Here is a 20,136-nt window from a genome sequence, read left to right on the forward strand (position 1 = left end):
GACCTTGCCTTGGAAGTCTGACATAAAGGTTAGCTCTGAGCTTGTGTTTACTTACTAGGACTCAGCAGTTCAGCTTCTCAAAATGAGGTTCCCATCTCAGCTCCTGGGGCTGCTGATGCTCTGGGTCCCAGGTAAGAGCAGAGCTGAGAGGAGATCGGAGATTGGGGTGTGGAGGGTGAACTGTCTGGGTGCTGTTAGTCTCTATGTGCGCTCTGTCCAGGGGTAAGATTGCTCTCCAAGAGGGGAATTTAATTTTGAAATCCAAAAAAATTATGAGAAATTAAAGAGAACAAAGAACAGTGTTTTAGTGAGATGCTGGGAAAAAAAACTGTGGCCACTCTGTGCCCTGCAATTTTGGATTATCCATGGAAACGGTATATATTTACAGTAGGAATCCAATTACAAAATAAGATTTAGCCTAATATAAATGAAATTTAAATTCATAATAATGGCTCATAATGTTTCTCCATAACCTGTACTTATCTCTCATTGTTATAGGATCCAGTGGGGAGGTCATACTGACACAGACTCCACTCTCACTCTCAGTCACCCCCGGAGAGCCGGCCTCCATCTCCTGTAGGGCCAGTCAGAGCCTCGTACACAGTAATGGAAACACCTATTTGAGTTGGTACCTGCAGAAGCCAGGCCAGTCACCACAGCTCCTCATCTATAAGGTTTCCAACCGTTTCACTGGGGTCCCAGACAGGTTCAGTGGCAGTGGATCAGGGACAGATTTCACCCTGAGAATCAGCAGGGTGGAGGCTGACGATGTGGGAGTTTATTACTGCGAGCAAAGTACACATTTTCCTCCCACAGTGGTTCAGCCTCGATCACAAACCTCTCGGTTTGGCAGTCCCCACTGGGTACGTGTGTTGCCTGAGCCAGGAGCCGACACAGCAGAGGCTCTGAGCTGGCATCAGAGGCAGGTGCTGGGGAACTCAGGTCAGTAACGTGCAGCTGAGTGCTCTGGACCGAGTCCTGACCTCTGGGCACCAACAGCCTCAGTGGGGCACAACCAGCTCCAGAAGGGACATGATCAGCCTGTGGGCTGAGCAGTGTGCTGGCAGGCACAGCTGCCATGAATGTCAGCCTAACACTCCTGGCTTGTGTGTAGGGCTCAGGGACAATTACTCAGCCTGAGCATCAGAAACCTGAGGCATATTTGTGGCAACACAATTACATACATTTTTGAGCTTAGAAATTTTGTGATATTTTCAGTAGGATAATATTTGATATCCTTCATAATTTATTATTGCTTATTTTCCCACTCTCTGAATTTCTTCTTTCCCAGTTACACTAACTGTTTTTGTGCTATATTCTCTAGATAACATTCTATACACACTAACCTCACAGAAAATATGGCTGGGAAGGATTAGTAAAACTTTTTCTTCAAGCTCCCAAACAGACTTGGAAATGCATAGCAGATATAAGCTCTTAATCCTGTAAAGATGATGTCCATATATACTATGAAATTTTACTCAGCCATAAAAGGAATGAAATCCAGTCATTTGGCACAACATGGATGGACCAATAGGGTATTGTGAGGTGAAGTAAATCCAGAGAAAGGCAAACATCCTATGATTTCATTTATATGTAGAAATATTTAGAAATCTGGCTTCCAGATCAAGGTCCTGACTTTGCCATTCAAATTTTAATCCAGAGAAAAAAATCTCATGATGGAGAAAACACTAGATCTCCGTCTATCCTTGTGCTGGAACCAATGCACATCATTTTTCCCCCAATATATTTTTAACATTAAAAAAAAAAAAAGACTTCTAGTGCAAAACCAGGAGCAAAGAGCAGGCTGCTTTTGTCACTAGAAAACATTTTAAATTTCTAAAGAACAGCAAAACAGATTATACAAGGGAGGCAAACAAAAAATATGGAAGATGGGAGAGATAAAGGACTCACCACCTGGACATCTTCTCCCTCAACAGTCACCCTCCAAACCACTGAGATGCTCAGTAGACCGTGTCCCTTCTAAAAGTGCCCTGAGCTGCTTTTAGAAGCGGCCTGCTCACAGAGCTTCTGTCGCCCCCTCAGCCACTTCTAGACTTCTAGACCTGCCTAGAAAGTGGAAGAACAGTGTTTGAAATCAAGATAGGTAGACTAGGCCACTCTAGGATCACACCTTTTTGCAGACAAACACCAGCCCCAAAGTCGCTCCTGGTTTCTGGAAAATTTTAGTTCCTGCCTCCTAGAGCCTCTCTCAGCCTGTCACAATTCCCGGTGGTTTCAGTGTACTCAGTATATGACCTTCCATTACCTGCTTTCTCAGTTATTTGGCTGACCCTCCTCCAATCGTCTCTTCCCCACCCAGTCTTGATCAGTCACTCTCCTGCCCATGCCTTAGATGCGCCATCAGAAAATCAGGACAAATTCTCCACCATTACAATGCTGAGCATCTCAGGGGAGCCTGGGTGGCTCAGTCCATTAAGCCTCTGCCTTCAGCTCAGGTCATGATCCCCAGGGTCCTGGGATGGAGCCCTGCTCAGCGGGGAGTCTGCTTCTTCTCCCTTTGCCACTCCCCTGCTCATATCCTCAGGTGTTCCCTCTCCCTCTCTCTCTCAAATAAATAAATAAATAAATAAACGGGTTTTTTTAAGTGTTGAGTATCTCAGCATTGACCCATTCTAAGAACTCTGCAGCTCAATCCACTGGGTATGCCTCTGCCAATAATTTCTGGCTTTCATTACAGTAAGACCTAAAATCTATAGGAAAAATATATGTTGTGTTTCCATGGAAAATTTGGCATGTCTGTAGTGTACCTTTCCAGGTTATCAGGGTCCAACCCTCGTCATTATCTTTGAGTTATCTTGCAACTCTTTATAAATTGGTAGTAACAGATAGATGAATGATTCTCTCCTGTCTGGTAGTTACTTAACTGATGTCTTAACTCACCTTGGAGAACGAGCATGCCTCTCTCTGTAGTTCATTCCTTTACTCCAAATATATCTGTGTGTTTTGACTTTTCCTTTGAACCAGTTACATCTTCTTCATTCCCTCATAGCATATGAGTAAAATAATTCAACCCATGTTCGTCATTACTATCTCTCAATGAGAGTCATAATTTTACTGTTTTCTGAAAATTAGCTTTTAGTGAGTCTATTGACCTTTCCATATTTTCTTGTCTTTAAGCCCTTCATAGTCTCATTTCCCTCCTTCCTCAGCTGAATTCCATGATCCTTCTTTATAACAACCCCCTATACATAAGATCTTCCTCAGCCTTCCATTGTCTCATTTCATGTAGCAAAGTTCCAACCCTCCACATACCTGCTGGAGGAAAACACAGCAATCTCAACTGCTCCAACTTTGATTCATGACCAATCACCTCCTGAGGCCCTTCACCCTGCCCCACAATCATACTTCCTTTCCCTGGTCTCGTCAGTCTTCACTCTTTCTCTCTCCTTCTTCAGGTTCTAACAGCTCCTCCTCCAACCTCACTTAAAGCCATGTATACCATTTCCTATTTCCTAGGTCAAGATGGTCTGCCCCCTGCCACAGAAATGTGAAAGAGAGGAAGGAAATGTGAGCCCTTCTACATCAGGAGCACCAGTCCACCAATTTTAAGCACAGAGCAAGCCAGCCAAGATCAATCAAGAACATTCAAGCCTGGGCCCATATTAGCAGAACTGTGCAGCCAACCAATAAACATGAGAGCAATGAACATGCTACCATTTTAAGCCACTGTATTTTGTGGGTGATTTATCACATGACACTAGCTAACTAATACATCATCTGATTTTAATTTTCTACTCACTCTTACTTGGCAAGGTTTCATATGCTTCCTTCCTTCACTTTTCTTTATAGCCCCTCCAACACAACGTGGTAAATATTTACTGATGCTGTTGATTATCGCCTGGCTCTCCCAGCTGGGGTGAAAGCAGATGTCTTTGCTCTGGACACAGAGGAAGCCCTCAGAAAACCTACCTCGAATGAGAGAAATGGATCCCTTAATAACGATCCTTGAAGTAGATTTCTAATTATTAAGAAAAGCTGTTTTGTAGGTAAAGGCGTTTGGAGCACACTGACCAAGTTTGCTGCTGTCTTTCCCGAAGCTAAAGTACATCAACCCATGAATTTCAGAAGGAGATGAGGAAATAATACTAAGAAGCTCAGAATGTCTCCATTTTCACACAGACTTGGACATGCTCATGAACTGTTTTACAAAGGAATCAAGTTATGGCACACTTAGAGCTGAGATTTCCTTCAGTCACAAGATTAGACCTGAATGCCCAAGGGATGACTTTAAAGAAAAAGGTGACAAGTGATGTAAAAAGGTGCTGAGGCACAGGACCCTGTGTTCCTAAAGTGACAGGGTTGAAGAGTGAGGGAATCAGAGCCCCTGGGTGGCTCAGTCTGTTGAGCATCTGACTCTTGGTTTTGGCTCAGATCATGATCTCAGGCATGTGAGACAGAGAGGGCATCAGGTCCCCACTCAACAGGGCGTCTGCCTGAGATTCTCTTCATCTCCCTCAGCCACAACCCCCAGCAATAAATAGATAGATAAAATCTTAAAAAAAAAAAAAAAGAATGAGAGAATTGCCTTTGTGAGAATGAGTACTCCTGGGAGAAATGGAGAAGAGAGAGAAGGGAGGTAGGAAGGAGCCAGAGCAGAAATGAATGCCCAGAACACTACCCAGGAAGGCTGGGAAACAGGGCCCATGGAAGGAAAAATCGAGAGGGACACTACCTTCCACGTGGGAGATTCTGAATAGGAGAGTTCAAAGGTTTCATTCTGGTGATGGAGGGTGAATAAAAGAGAATGAGGAAATAAAAGAGAAATGTCCCAGAGTCCAAGAGGAGCAGGAAGGAAGAACTGATCTGTAGGGTGTAACGTTCACGGCCCTTTGTCAGAGGCTAAAGACAGACCTTCCTGACTCACTCCTGCCGTGGGACCCTGGGAAACATGCAGCTTCCTAGGGCACAAAAACCCCTGGCAGCATCCCTAAGACATCTTCACAGCATTTGTCTTCACTAACCTCCCACAAAAAGGGATGCAAGAGGGATGCCTGGGTGGCTCAGTCAGTTAAGTGGCTGCCTTCAGCTCAGGTCATGATCCCAGCATCTTGGGATAGAGTCCCACATTGGGCTCATTGCTCAGTGGGGAGCCTGCTTCTCCCTCTGCCTCCTGCTTCCCCTGCTTGTGCTCTCTCTCTCTCTCTGGCAAATTAATAAATAAAATCTTTTTTAAAAAAGGGGTGGTTTGAGAAGTCAGCGCAGGGTTGCTTGGGCATCATATAAACTTTCCTGCACCTGTTCCTCATTCTGCTGTTCCTTCTTAAGCAAACGGAAAGTGGCAGGGGTCAGATTCCCTTAAGATGCTGTCCCAGTGAGGCAGTCCCAGTGAGGAGGGCAGAGGCTGTGGAGGCTTCGGGCACACTGTAAGTCTAACCACAACACTTCTGCCATCTTTTCTCTGAGAGGGGCAGATGCCTGAGTCTTCCTCTGGCAGGTGGCACCCTGGCTGTTCCGTGGGTCCCCATGGCTGCTGCACTGCTTCGTGACATGAGCCATGTCTTAAACCCAGACAGAGCGGTATCAAGTAGACTCTGCCTGGGGATCCACATCTCACTCTCAAAAAGGGTCAATTCTCCCATCACTCCACCCCTCCGTTTGCCTCTGATGATGGTTAATTTTATGTGTCAATGTAAGTAGGCTATGGTGCCCAGTGGATGGTCAATGCCAGTTTAGATGTTGCTACCAAGGTATTTTTTAGTGTGATGGACATCTACAACAGTAGCCCATATCACAAGACAGAGTTCCCTCCCGTGCTGCACAAAATATTCACCACAGCCCTGTTTCTCTTCATAAAGGAAAAAAAAAAAACTTTATTATTATTACAGAAACACTAATAGAAACAGAAGAGGAAAGGAATCTACACATACAGAAAGGGAATAGTAGGCAGGAAATGAGAATAAGGCCACTTTACCTCATATCAGGTACTTACAACACCCCACCTCACCAGCTGGGGAAGCCCTGTGGAGACAGCGAGGCTGGAGTCCCGACTGAGAGGTCAGAGTGGAGCATCCTCCCCTCAGGGGGAACTTCCAGTGGACCATCCCCACAAGGGCCACATTTATAGGGCAAATAATAGGGTTTGAAATTAAACACTTGTTCACTTACGTGCAGTTTGGAGCAAGCTACACATCCACATTGTCATGTTTCTGTATTTTCACGGAGCCCAAGCTATTTGCTTCTGCTTCCCCTCCCGGATCCCATTCGGGGGGACCCGCCCTGCCTGGACCAGGAGGGGATGGGAGACAAGGCTGTAGCTCTTGGCGTCCAGAACAGAAGGGCCAGACCTGGAAGCCGATATCCCTGATGAACATTGATGCAAAAATCACCTTTCATACAGTAAAAGGATCATACACCATGATCAAGTAAGATTTATTCTAGAGACTCAAGGATGGTTCAATATCCATAAAACAATCAGCATGATATATCACATGAACAAAATTAAGGGTAAAAATCATAAGATTATCTCAACAGATGCAGAAAAACTATTTCATAAAATTCAGTATCTAGTTACCAAATTAAAAAAAAAAAAACAACCAACCAACCAAACAAAAAAAAAATACAAGAAATACCAAGGGTTATAGAGGATATGGAGAAAGAGGATATGGAGATGATAAGGAGAAATACCCTCAGGTATTTTTGTTGGGGATGGAAATTGGTGCAGCCACTATGGAAAATAGAATGGAGTTTCCTCAAAAACTTAACAATAGAACTACCCTATGATCCAGTTATTCCATTTCTGGGTATTTGAAAATATATATGCACCACTGGGTCCATTGCAGCTTTATTAAAACAGCCATGATATGGAAACAACCTAAGTGTCCACTGTTGGATAAATGGATAAAGAAGATGTGTTATAAATCTGTATGCACGTAATGAAATACTACTCAGTCATGAAAGTGAAGGGAATCTTGCCATTTGGGACGACATGGATGAAACTTGTAAGTAATATGCTAAGTGAAATAAGAAGACAGAGAAAGATATTATGTATAATATCACTTCCTTGTGGATCTAAAAAAAACAAATACATAGAAACAGAGAATAGTTTAGTGTTTGCCAGGGGCTGGGTGGTGAGATAAATAGGGGAGATGTTGATCACAGGGTACAAACTTCTGCATATAAAATAATTTCTGATGGTCTCATGTACAGCAAGGTGACTCTAGTTAACAGTATTATATTGTACTTGAAGGTTACTAAAAGAATCAACCTTCAATGTTCTCACCACAAAAAGGAAATAAGTAAAACAAGAAGGATAATTATGTGCAGTGAAGGTTGCATTAACTATCCTTATGTTGATAACCATTTCACAATATAAACATAGATCAAATTATCACATTGTGTAAAACTTAAACTTACACAATGTTATATGTCAATTATATCCAGAAAAAAGGAATGTTGCCATCATTTCCTTCTGGCCCCCATGGTTTCTGAATAGAAATCCTCTGTCATTTGAGGTGTTTTCCTCTCTGAGTAGGTGTGATTTTTCTCTTTCATCCTATGATATTTTTCCTTTTTCTTTGGTGCTCAGAAATGTTAATTCGATGTGTCTTGACATATATCTCTTCAGGATTATGCTATTTGGGGTCTGTTAAATGTGAAAATTTTTGAACAATTAATTGTTCAAAATATTTTTTGTCTCCATCCTCTCTCCCCACTCTTTCTAGGATTCCAGTAGCACAAACGTTAGATCTTCTGTTTGGTCCCATGTATCCCAGATACTGTAGGGTTTTGCTGTTGTTGGTTTTGACTTTGGGGTTTTGTTTTGCTTTGATTTGTTTTTAGCTAAGTTTCTCATTTTGGTTTAGATTGGGTAATTTCTTGCTTCTGATCTTTCCTCCTTTATCCTTTCACTCTCCTCCTAACAGACCCTTCCTAACCATCCGTATCCTTACTTAAGGCCACTTTCCCAGCCACATTAAGTCAATGATCATTTGTGCTCTTTGAGCGTCTACTAAAAAAACATCCTATTTCATTACGGAATGGTATGGGAGCTGTCCAGTTTAACTTACATCAACATATCATGCAAACCTGGGCAGAACCTGGAGTCCTTTCTCTGCTATTAGCTGGTTGGCAGGCCCTGCATCTTTAATCACATGTGGTAAGAAACAAAGACAGGAAAGCTATTACAATGCAGTAAGAAGTTTTTATTATACACATAGTCCCCTGGAAATAGAACACACAGCATGCCACGTGGCGACACAGGAAGTACTGAGGTGAGAAGCACAGGCAGAGAGAAGTACTGCTGGCCTGTATTTTTTACTGTGTATTTCATGAGGAATAATGGAGAAGCAAAGTCAATAAACTACTTAGACATAAGATTGGAGAGTTTGAAAATTTCCGCAGGCTGCAGACTGTAGGTGTGCCCCTTGTCCTCTGGTACCCAGGGGGGATTTGGGTAGAGGGAAATGTCACAGATTGCTGGTCTCATTAACAAAAAGGGAATAAGGATTTGAACTCAGGATTGTCTGTCTTGCATATCAATCCTATGCCCTTGGGCAAGTCTTTTACTGCCTCTGAGAATTAGCTAATGTTGGGAGAGGTGGTCCCTTCCTGGCTGGAGCAGCAGGAATGCAGAAATAAGAAAATGCATTAAATATAAAGCCTCATGAGGCTGAAAATAGGAGCTCGTGCAGTGGTGTTTGGGCAAGAGTGGTAATTATTGTGGTGATCTGAAACTCTTGTACCATAAATCGTGTGCCCACTGAATCTGCTTAGATCCAATACTAAAGAAAATACTATCTCCTTTCTGAGGTTGTCTGCTGCTGGGCTCCACCCAATCTTAAAATCTGGTGTGTCAGGGACGCCTGGGTGGCTCAGTTGGTTGTCGACTGCCTTCGGCTCAGGTCATGATCCCGGAGTCCCAGGATCGAGTCCCGCATCAGGCTCCCAGATCCACGGGGAGTCTGCTTCTCCCTCTGACCTTCTCCTCACTCATGCTCTCTCTCACTGTCTCTCTCTCAAATAAATAAAAAAAAATCTTTTAAAAAAAATCTGGTGTGTCAGACATTTCTGGTTTAGGACGAACAGCTCTGTCACACAGTTAATTGATGTGCTATGGACAGGTCTACTGGGGCCTGTGCTATGCTGGGAACTACTTGTTGAACAGTGAATAGGTTGTTTGTGAGAAGGACCAAGCCTTGCTGAAGAACCAGGAAGTCTATACTATGAGTATTCCTCTGGGCTTGCCAGAGTGTCCACCATGTCCTTCCTAGACACAGATGCATGTACCACCAAATGATAGGAGAGGTCATAGGGCCCACTTGCATTGAGACCTAAACCTGATACAGTCCCTCCTGGCTCTGCATCCACTCTACACTAGTGACTTCAAAATTAGCTCATAACCAAAATGGTATAGCTTATCCAAGTGTGGAATGTGTTGTCCCAACACTCAACACTCAACAAGGTAGTGTGCTTCAACCTCAGTGGTCAGAGGTACAAGATGCAAGCACTTGTCCTTTACTCTGGAGGGGATGTCTCCATATTCCTCAGATATCTGGACCCCTGACATAGCCACCAGGGTGGGGGCCCCAGTGAATTTTTGTAGGGTTTGATTGCACTGTTGGAGCACATGTGTTTTTGCAAGTAGGTGGAAGTCCTCACCATTTCTTGCTCATAGTGTGCAAATGAAAGGATGTAATTGACAGAGTATGGCCTGGCGGGATGCTCTGGGGGATGTTTATACAACGCACTGCAGCAGAGAGCAGGGAGTTATCATAGTCATGGGCCAAGACTGAGGATGTGACTAGCTCTTCACTGCAGGTGACAGCAATGTCCACCAGAGGACTGCATTAGATCATATGCCATGTCCCCTGCTGGTAGACCTTGTAGTTGGCCAAGCATGGGGTAAGCACTTTCACAACCTCCACATGCCCAGAAGAGGGAGATAACATACCCAGAGGATAATGGGTCCTGGTGGGGGGATTCTTCTGATAAATTTATTACTGAGTATTTTAAGCAATACGAGTGCCCCATAATTTGCATATATTCTTCCTCTGAGATCTGAAGTGTTTCTGCCTCTCAGAGTCTTATAACAGAATCTCTGGGTGTGTGGCAGGAACACATTGGACCCATTGAAAGCAGCAAGATGGTGACTCCATCACAGCTTCTTGGCCTTCTGCTCCTCTGGGTTCCAGGTGAGAATATTTACACAAAGCAGATTAAAGTGGGGGTATGATTTTCATGCCTGATTTTCTTTCTTCATTGGGAATCCTTCCATAGATGAATTTAGCATATTTTAAAAATAAGTAGTATCCTATGTCCCACCGAACTAGATACTGGTGACTTCCATGTACATATCCTGAGGCTCTGCCAATGTTCCCTGTGTGGTTTCAGCCTCTCATGGCAAGATTGTGCTGACCCAGTCTCCTGCCATCCTGTCCATGGCTCCAAAAGAAGGAGTCACCATCACCTGCGGGGCCAGTCAAAACATTAACAAGTGGTTAGTCTGGTATCAGCAGGAGCCAGGGAGAGCTCCTAAGCTCCTGATCTATGCAACATCCAAGCTGGAAACTGGGGTCCTGTCATGGATTAGCGGCAGTGGGTCTGGGACAGACTTCACCCTAAGAATCAGCAGCCTGGAGCCTGAAGATGCTGGGACCTACTACTGCCAACATTCTAACAGCTACCCGCCCACAGTGTTACAGGTCAGAGCATAAACCACCAGGGAAGCAGATGTGAGGGGCTGGGCTGCCCCCACTTCTCCTATGATGCGCGCAACTGCATCAGACAGTTTCTCAGAGACAGCCACAATTTGGAGATTATGGGAGCTTTGGGAGAATGGCAAGGAGGATCCCCGGTCTCCTGACTGACTCCCTTTCCCCCAGATCATTATACTTGAGGAGTGTGGGTGATGGCATCCTCCGGGGTTTGTACAGCAAAAGAGAAGGCACTCTAGGTATTCCAAGTAGGAATTGCTTCCTGTAGGGAAGCAATGTCTAAATATCACTCTTCAAAGGCCTGGGGATATAGTAATAAGGGAAGCAGACACCAGAAACGGTGATTCATCAGTGATACCCCATAAGTCAGAGAATTTATACCACTGGAGATACAGGCTGCCTAGCCACGTGGTCCTCAGACCTGTCTAAGAGGGCCAGGGATGGAGGGGATGATGCCCTAACCTCGGCAGCCCCTCCCCAGGTGATTCTCCAGTCCCTCACTTATCACTCATCTGCCTGCAGGTACTGATTAAACGCATTGTTTCCTCCTCTTCTGACCTCCAGATCTAGGGTAAGGTGCCTCGTGAGCAACTCTCTAGAGAACCATAGAGGAAAGGAAGCTCAGGAAAATGTGCTTCCAGAAGTGACGGTGGTGATGGGGAGGTGACAGAAGTCAGCCTGGGATGGTCACTGTTTTTACATCTCTCAGAAGTTGGCCAGTTAGGGGAAGGCCCCAGAATATGTTTGAATATGCTTCTAGCTATCAACATTAGGTCATAACAAGAAGATATTGTTAAGTGACTGAGGGAACAGATGGTTGAGGAAATTGTGTCATGTATATAGAAATAACCTGACAATGAAGGATTTTTGTGATTGAAAAAAAAAAAAAACTAAATGTGGGTGAAGCAGTGTTTTTTCTTAATATAAGAATACCTTGTTGCTTAAAATTCTCTATAAATGAGAGCATCATCGACAACCCTGAAAGTCTGTGACAAATGCGAAATAGCTGTCTCCACCTGATACCTACTCACCTGGCTCTCCATTTTCACAAGATGGCGGGAGAGCTGTGTAAGGTTTAAGATGCTCTGTTATAGAGCAATTTTACTTCCCATAAACTAGTCTTTCTTTAATTTTCTATTTTCATTTAAGACATTTCTATTAAAAGCCACCTGTTCAATTAAAGCCACATCTCAAAAATCCCTCCAAATTTACTTTCTAATTCATACAAAATTAAATTACAAGCCTCTTTAGACTGTATATTTGGAAAAATATAATTATTTGGAAACAACATGATCACGTAACTTAAAACAATAAATATAATAATGATTTGTAGAAATTTCAAAATTACAAAGACCAAATTATATACAATTCTGTCAGAATAACTGGACTTGGATTTGCTTGTTTTGTGGTTTCTGTACCCTCCTACATCTTGCCATGAGAATGATGTGTCATGGGAGTCACCACACTCTGTCTTGGCCCAAGATCAACCACAATCCGTAGGCTAGAGAACCATTCATCTCCCTGCAGAAGAACCACATAGATGAGCCCTGTGTGCATTATCCAAATTATTGTCAACATGAACATCCATGACTATAGACACAAATGCTTAGTATGAGAAGCCACTGAGTTTTTGAATGGTTTGTTAAAATAGTGTGTAAAATCTGACTAGTACAATTTTTATACATCTCCACATAGAAATTGACAGGTTTTATTAAACACAATGGCATAAAAAGGAATACTTGGAAATCCATTCATAAGAAGATACAAAACAAAGAAATGTTTTTAAAAATATTTGATTTAAAAGTGTAAAATTCACCCCACTGTAGAAACATCTAACTGAGATTACTTTGAGTAATAGTGACAAATTGTGTAGATCATTCAGACTTATTAAATGTGATTAAATCTAAAGTTCATTCATATATATTCATTCATATATATGTGAATGTATGTCCATATGCATATATATGTATAATATGCATACATGTAGATACAATTCTCACAATCAACTAACACCTCCACCAGGCTGAATCATCAGGTTATGTCCCTGCACTTGGTAAACTGATGCCCCAAGCAGCTCTGACCCTGCACTCTCTTCTACAGTGATTGTGGTTCACTGAAAACCACAGAAAATGTCTGTCATAGGTGACCATTAGACATTCAAATGGTTACCCAGTTCCTGCTATTCTCACCTACAGAATCTCTTCTTGAACTGCAGAGTCATGGCTGTGGATGCCAAGCATAAAACCCAAGGGAGAGACACAACTTCTCACACAGCTAACAAGGACCCAGAACCCCTGATAGCAACTGTTTACACATCATGAGGAAGCCTCTATATGGGAAGGGGTCTTCTGAGCATCACAGGAAAAAGATAATGTAGAAGCAAACATTACAAAATGAAACATTATTGTTCTGTCCCATCCTCTTAGGAAGTGCTTCTTTAAGAAATTTCTTTATTGTTATGGAGTATGTGTGTGTATCTATTCATCTGAATGTCTGTCTGTGTGTCTTTCTGGGAGATAGAGAGAGAAGTACGACCGATACTCACCAAACTGTAACAAATGGTTACCACAAATGGCATCCTCACTTTGAGAAGCATAAATTCTGTCTTTGTCCCTATTCTCTTACCCAGGAATATGATTCTCTACTTGCGAGTGAGAGATTCTTTCCTACCCCTGTAGGTTTTTTACATTCATCTTCACATAGAGTATAATACAGGAGGACCCAAGATAAGTTTCATTCATTTTAAGTCATTACTGAGTTATTTTAAACCATTAACCTAAAGGCCAAACCCCAGAGATTCCTGAACCATCTCCAGATCATCCTGGGAACCGGAGATCGCTGGCCAGTCAGCTGGTGTGGGAGTGGGACCTGTTTCCTCCTGGACATTAGCTGACAGGAATCCAAACAGGATGACCATTCACCACCCATAAATGACTCTGGACACTCGTGTCTGTATCGTCAGGTTCTCTGGAGCTTTCTCAGAAGGCAGGGCTATGAGCACTGTGTCCTGCCACAGATCCTGATTATCGCAGGGAGGTCCTGCTTCCCACAAAGCAGTAGGGAATTTGTCTCTGTTAGTTTTCCTCCAAACACAGAAGACATTTTAAGTTACTGCACTCCCAGGAGAGGGCCCTGCACCCTGCCTTTTGCTCCTTCCACTCTGCCACACCCACCACAGGATTTGCATATTGTCCTCTGGGGAGGACCTTGCCTTGGAAGTCTGACATAAATGTCAGCTCTGAGCTTGTGTTTACTTACTAGGACTCAACAGTTCAGCTTCTCAAAATGAGGTTCCCTTCTCAGCTCCTGGGGCTGCTGATGCTCTGGGTCCCAGGTAAGAGCAGAGCCAGGAGGAGATGGGAGATTACAGTGAGGAGGGTGAGCTGTCTGGGTGCTGTTAGTCCCTATGTGTGTTCTCTCCAGGGGTGAGATTGCCCTCCGAAAAGGGGTATTAAATATTGAGATCTGTGAAAATTATGAAGACGCTGCAAGGACCAAAGAACAGTGCTTTAGTGAGATGCTGAAGGAAAAAAATGTGGCCACTCTGTGCCCTGCAATTCTTGGGTTATCCATGGAATTCAAATATATTTAGAATAGGAATCCAATCACAAAATAATGATTTGGTCTAATATAATTGAAATTTAAAATCATAAAAATGGATTACACTGTTATTCCATAATCTGTACTTTACTCTCATTATTTTAGGATCCAGCGGGGAGGTCGTGCTGACTCAGACCCCACTCTTGCTGTCCGTCACCCCCGGAGATCCGGCCTCCATATCCTGCAGGGCCAGTCAGAGCCTTGTACACAGTAATGGAAACACCTATCTGCACTGGTACCTGCAGAAGCCAGGCCAGCCCCCACAGCTCCTGATCTATAAGGTTTCCAACCGTTTCACTGGAGTCCCAGACAGGTTCAGTGGCAGCGGGTCAGGGACAGATTTCACCCTGAGAATCAGCAGGGTGGAGGCTGACGATGTAGGAGTTTATTACTGCAGTCAAGATACACATTTTCCTCCCACAGTGGTTCAAGCCTGAACACAAACCTCTATGTTCGGCGGTCCCCACTGGGCACGTGTGTTGCCTGAGCAGGGAGCGGGCACAGCAAAGGCTCTGAGCTGTTGTCAGAGGCAGGTGCTGGGGAACTCAGGGCAGTAACGTGCAGCTGAGTGCTCTGGACCGAGTCCTGGCCCCTGGGCACCAACAGCCTCAGCGGGGCACAACCGGCTCCAGAAGTGATGTGATCATCCTGTGGGGCTGAGCAGTGAGCTGCCAGGACAGATGCCCTGAACCTTACCCCGACCCTCCCAGCCTGTATGCATGGGTCAGGGACAATTACTCAGCCTGAGTGTCAGAAACCTGAGGCATATTTTGTGGCAACACAATTATATACATTTTTGAGCTAACAAACTTTATGATATTTTCAGTAGGATAATATTTGATATCATTCAGAATTTATTACTGCTTATTTTCCCACTCTCTGAGTATCTTCTTTCCCAGTTATACTAACTGTTCTTGTACTATGTTCTCTAGTTAACACTCTATACACACTAACCCCACAGGAAATATGGCCGAGAACGACTAGTAAACCTTTTTCTTCAAGCTCCCAAACAGACTTGGAAACCCATAGTAGATATAAGCTCTTAATCCTGTAAAGACGATGTCCATATATACAATGAAATTTTACCCAGCCATAAAAGGAATGAAATCTAGCCATTTGAGACAACATGAGTGGACCAGTAGGGTATTATGTGAGTTGAAGTAAGCCCAGAGAAAGAAAAACATCATATGATTTCATTTATATGTAGAATCTAAAACAGAAAACAAAACAAACAAAAGGAGAAAGACCCCTGAATACCGAGACCAAACTGGTGGTTGCCTGAGGGGAAGGGAACAGGCAGGAGGGGAAGAATGTATGAAGGAGATTGGGAGGAATGGGTTTCCAGTTATGGAATGAGTAAGTCACAGGGATGAAAAGTACAAGCAAGGGAATATAGTCTATGAGATTGCTACAGTGTTGTGTGGAGAGATACGGTAGCTACACTTGAAATGAGCAGAGCATAGCATACCGATGTGTCAAAAAAAGAATTATGAGAATTCTTCAGGGAATTTAGGATCTCGGTTTTGAAAACCACTACAGCAACGTAAGCTAAGTAGCCACAGTCCTAGCAGTAAATGTTAAATTTAAATATTGTCACATTTAATGAAGAGCACTATTTTATATGAAGCTTCATACTAAACAATCTTTAATAAGACAATTTTAAGATTAGTTGTAATTGAAGGGACAGGTAGAATGTAATAAACAGGTGTTTTGAAGTGTATGAAATTATGGAGCTACTCTCAGTTTCATGTTTTTTATCTACATACTGTGAGAAATGTCAGAAGAAACATTAAGGTATCATTGTATAGATTTTATGAAATTCAGGAATGTTCCCTCTATCCCTATACTTTGAAGCGTTTTAATCAGGAATGGATGCTGGATTTTTTCAAATGCTTTTTCTGCATCAATTGAGAGGACCATGTGGTTCTTCTCTCTTCTCTTATTAGTTTGTTCTATCACATTGATTCATTTGCAAAGACATGGACCCTCAACTCTATGGTCAAATAATCTTTGATGAAGCAGGAAAAAATATACAGTGGAAAAAAGACAATCTCTTCAATAAATGGTGCTGGGAAAACTGGACAGCTATATGTAGAAGAATGAAACTCGACCATTCTCTTACAAAGTACACAAAGATAAACTTGAAATGGATAAAAGACCTCAACGTGAGACAAGAATCCATCAGAATCCTAGAGGAGAACATAGGCAGTAACCTCTTCAATATCAGTCACAGCAACTTCTTTCAAGATATGTCTCCAAAGGCAAAGGAAACAAAAGCAAAAATGAACTTTTGGGACTTCATCAAGATCAAAAGCTTCTGCACAGCAAAGGAAACAGTCAACAAAACAAAGAGGCAACCCACAGAATGGGAGAAGATATTTGCAAATGACAGTGCAGACAAAAGGCTGATATCCAGGATCTATAAAGAACTTCTCAAACTCAACACACACAAAACAGATAATCATGTCAAAAAAAAAAAAAATGGGCAGAAGACATGAACAGACACTTCCCCAATGAAGACATACAAATGGCTATCAGACACATGAAAAAATGTTCATCATCACTAGCCATCAGGGAGATTAAAATTAAAACCACATTGAGATACCACCTAACACCAGTTAGAATGGCAAAAATTAGCAAGACAGGAAACAACACGTGTTGGAGGGGATGTGGAGAAAGGGGAACCCTCTTACACTGTTGGCGGGAATGCAAGTTGGTGCAGCCACTTTGGAGAACAGTGTGGAGATTCCTTAAGAAATTAAAAATAGAGCTTCCCTATGACCCTGCAATTGCACTACTGGGTATTTACCCCAAAGATACAGATGTAGTGAAAAGAAGGGCCATCTGTACCCCAATGTTTGTAGCAGGAATGGCCACGGTCGCCAAACTGTAGAAGGAACCAAAATGCCCTTCAACGGACGAATGGATAAGGAAGATGTGGTCCATATACACAATGGAGTATTATGCCTCCATCAGAAAGGATGAATACCCACTTTTGTAACAACATGGACGGGACTGGAAGAGATTATGCTGAAGTCAAGCAGAGAGAGTCAATTATCATATGGTTTCACTTTTTTGTGGAGCATGAGAAATAACAGGGAGGACATGGGGAGATGGAGAGGAGAAGGGAGTTGAGGGAAATTGGAAGGGGAGATGAACCATGAGAGACTGTGGACTCTGAAAAACAATCTGAGGGTTTTGAAGGGGCGGGGGGTGGGAGGTTGGGGGAGCCAGGTGGTGGGTATTATGGAGGGCATGTATTGCACGGAGCACTGACTGTCATGCATAAACAATGAGTTCTGTTACACTGAAAAGAAGTTAAATAAAATTTTTAAAAAAGATATCATTATATACATTTGTATCTAACATTAAATCAGATTTACACAAAACTACTTTTGCAAAGAGTTAAGTCATTTTTTTTAGAAATGGTTCATCATGTTTAGATACATTAAAATTTATAGTTTAGTTACTTAATCAGAAAGGCATTATTATGTTGTCACAGACTATAAAATATTCCAAACAATTCAAGGTTTTTTTTTCTTTTCCATCAGAAAAAACGTTTTCAAAATTAAAAATTATAGAAAAATATTTGAGATCTTGTATTTGCCAAAAGACAGTGTTATTTTCAAATACATATGGAAATTGAGTTTGCTAAAAGTACAAATTTTGATGCCATAAGAAATGAAATTGCCAAAAAGCAATCCAGAAAAATCTTATATTCAGTCAAAATATCAAATTAATAAAGTCTTACCATCTATTATACATATTTATTGTATTATTTAAAATTATAATACACAAATACTACTCTTGCAAGTTCATCTGTTTGTAAGCTTATCACAAGCTTATTGTAATATTTGCAAGTTTATTGCCAGTATTACTTTGCCAGTTCTAAGACACAAATATTATTTCTGCAAATATTTGTCCCTATTTGCTCAGCCCTGTGGGTCCAAGAACTTTTTTTTTTTTTTTTTTATCTCTGACAGATAAATAAATAAAAATCTTAAACAACCAAAAACAAAAACAAGAGTAATGTTCTGAAAGAATGGCATCACATGTGCACCTTTCCCTTCATGACCCAGGCTGCTGCCAAAACGGAGCCCACTGAGAACCGACTCATTCTCCAGACCCTGTTCTCCTCTCCCCTCTGAAACCCAAGCCCAGGTACCACAGAAGGCAATGATGAGTTCTCCCAGACTCAGAAGCAGAGACCATGACCTTCAGGGTATCCAAGGGAGCACAGCTGGAGCCACAGCTGGAATTTTTGAAGCTGTCTCTAACACTGTAGGTGGGTGGCTGCCCCCTGCTAGCAACAGTAGTGGGCTGCACCTTTGGCCTCCAGGCCACTGATGGTGAGACAGTTAAGAGTTCCCACCCACAGGTCCCCACTCAACAGGGTGTCTGCCTGAGAGTCTCGCCATCTCCCTCGGCCACTACCCCCAGCAATAAATAGATAGATAAAATCTTTTAAAAAAATGAGAGAATTGCCTTTGTGAGAATGAGTACGCCTCAGAGAAATGGAGAAGAGAGAGAAGGGAGGTAGGAAAGGAGCTGGAGCAGAAATGAATGTCCAGGACACTGCCCAGGAAGGCTGGGAAACAGGGCCCATGGAAGGAAAAAGCGAGAGGGACACTACCTTCCACGTGGGAGATTCTGAATAGGAGAGCTCAAAGGTTTCATCCTAGGAAGGTTCAGAGTGTGAGGGTGATGGAGAGTGAAGAAAAGAGAATAAGGAAATAAAAGAGAAATGTCCCAGAGTCCAAGAGGAGCAGGAAGGGAGAACTGACCTGCAGGGTGTAAAGTTCACAGCCCTTTGTCAGAGGCTAAAGACAGACCTTCCTGGCTCACTCCTGTCATGGGACCCTGGGAATCACGCAGCTTCCTGGGGCACAAAAACTCCCAAGAGCATCCCTAAGACATCTTCATAGCATTTGTCTTCAATAACCTCCTACAAAAAGGATGCAGGTGGGATGCTTGGGAGGCTCAGTCGGTTAAGTGGCTGCCTTCAGCTCAAGTCATGATCCCAACATCCTGGGATGGAATCCCGCATTGGGCTCCCTGCTCAGAAGGAAGCCTGCTTCTCCCTCTGCCTCCTGCTACCCCCGCTGTGCCCTCTCTCTCTGGCAAATTAATAAATAAAATCTTTTTTAAAAAAGGGATGGGGGATGCAGGAAAATTCCGACCCCTTCATTGTCTGCTGTGCCTTACAAGCCCTCTAAGGAGTAAGTCAGGAGAAGTGACTTCTCAGGCAGATAGGGGAACGCACATGTTCAGGGCTGAGCGAAGAGGAAGCAGCTGGTGCAGCAAAGCCTCCCTGACCCTCAGCCCCGGGGAGCAGGTTTGTGTTTGAGGCTGAAGCATTGTGGGTGGATAGTTATTATACTGCTGACAGTAATAGTTTCCCACATCTTCAGCCTGGAGGTTGCTGATGGTGAGGGTGAAGTCTGTCCCATAGCCACTGCCACTGAACCGGTCTGGGATACCCGTGGCCCTGCTGGATGCACCATAGATGAGGAGCCTGGGAGTCTGCCCAGGTTTCTGCTGGTACCAGGCTACATTGTTGTAAACACCCTGACTGGCTCTGCAGTTCACGGTGACCCGTTGACCTGGAGACACAGCCAACGAGCCTGGAGACTGAGTCATCATGACGTCCCCATGGGTACCTGCAATCAGAAAAATGGTGATACAGCCACACTTTATCCCAGTCACACTGAAATATGTCATTGTAAACGTGCCTCCTAATGGTACCACATGGCAGTACATCCTTGGGTCAATTTTGGAAATAACCAGTGTTTCTCATTATAGATCTTAAAAAGTTGTTTAAAATGACACTACTCCAGAAGGATTATGGCACTTTTCAGCTTCT

General features: G+C 43.1%; 2 gene segments (V, D, J or C); one reads left to right on the plus strand and one right to left on the minus strand.

Moving 5' to 3' along the window:
- Positions 1 to 32: 32 nt before the first annotated feature.
- On the plus strand, positions 33 to 14,710 carry LOC116858954. The segment is given in 2 exon segments: positions 33 to 131; positions 14,379 to 14,710. Coding segments are annotated over 2 exon segments (381 nt in total).
- A 4,789-nt stretch (positions 14,711 to 19,499) lies between these two features.
- The window catches only part of LOC116858917, a 35,747-nt gene continuing 35,110 nt past the window's right edge, over positions 19,500 to 20,136 (minus strand). The window contains 1 exon segment of the V gene segment in view: positions 19,500 to 19,933. Within this exon segment, the coding sequence occupies positions 19,515 to 19,933 (419 nt within the window).

The sequence above is a fragment of the Lontra canadensis genome, unplaced genomic scaffold, assembly GCF_010015895.1.
Source record: "Lontra canadensis isolate GAN:19392208 unplaced genomic scaffold, GSC_riverotter_1.0 scaffold144, whole genome shotgun sequence".
Classification (NCBI taxonomy): domain Eukaryota; kingdom Metazoa; phylum Chordata; class Mammalia; order Carnivora; family Mustelidae; genus Lontra; species Lontra canadensis.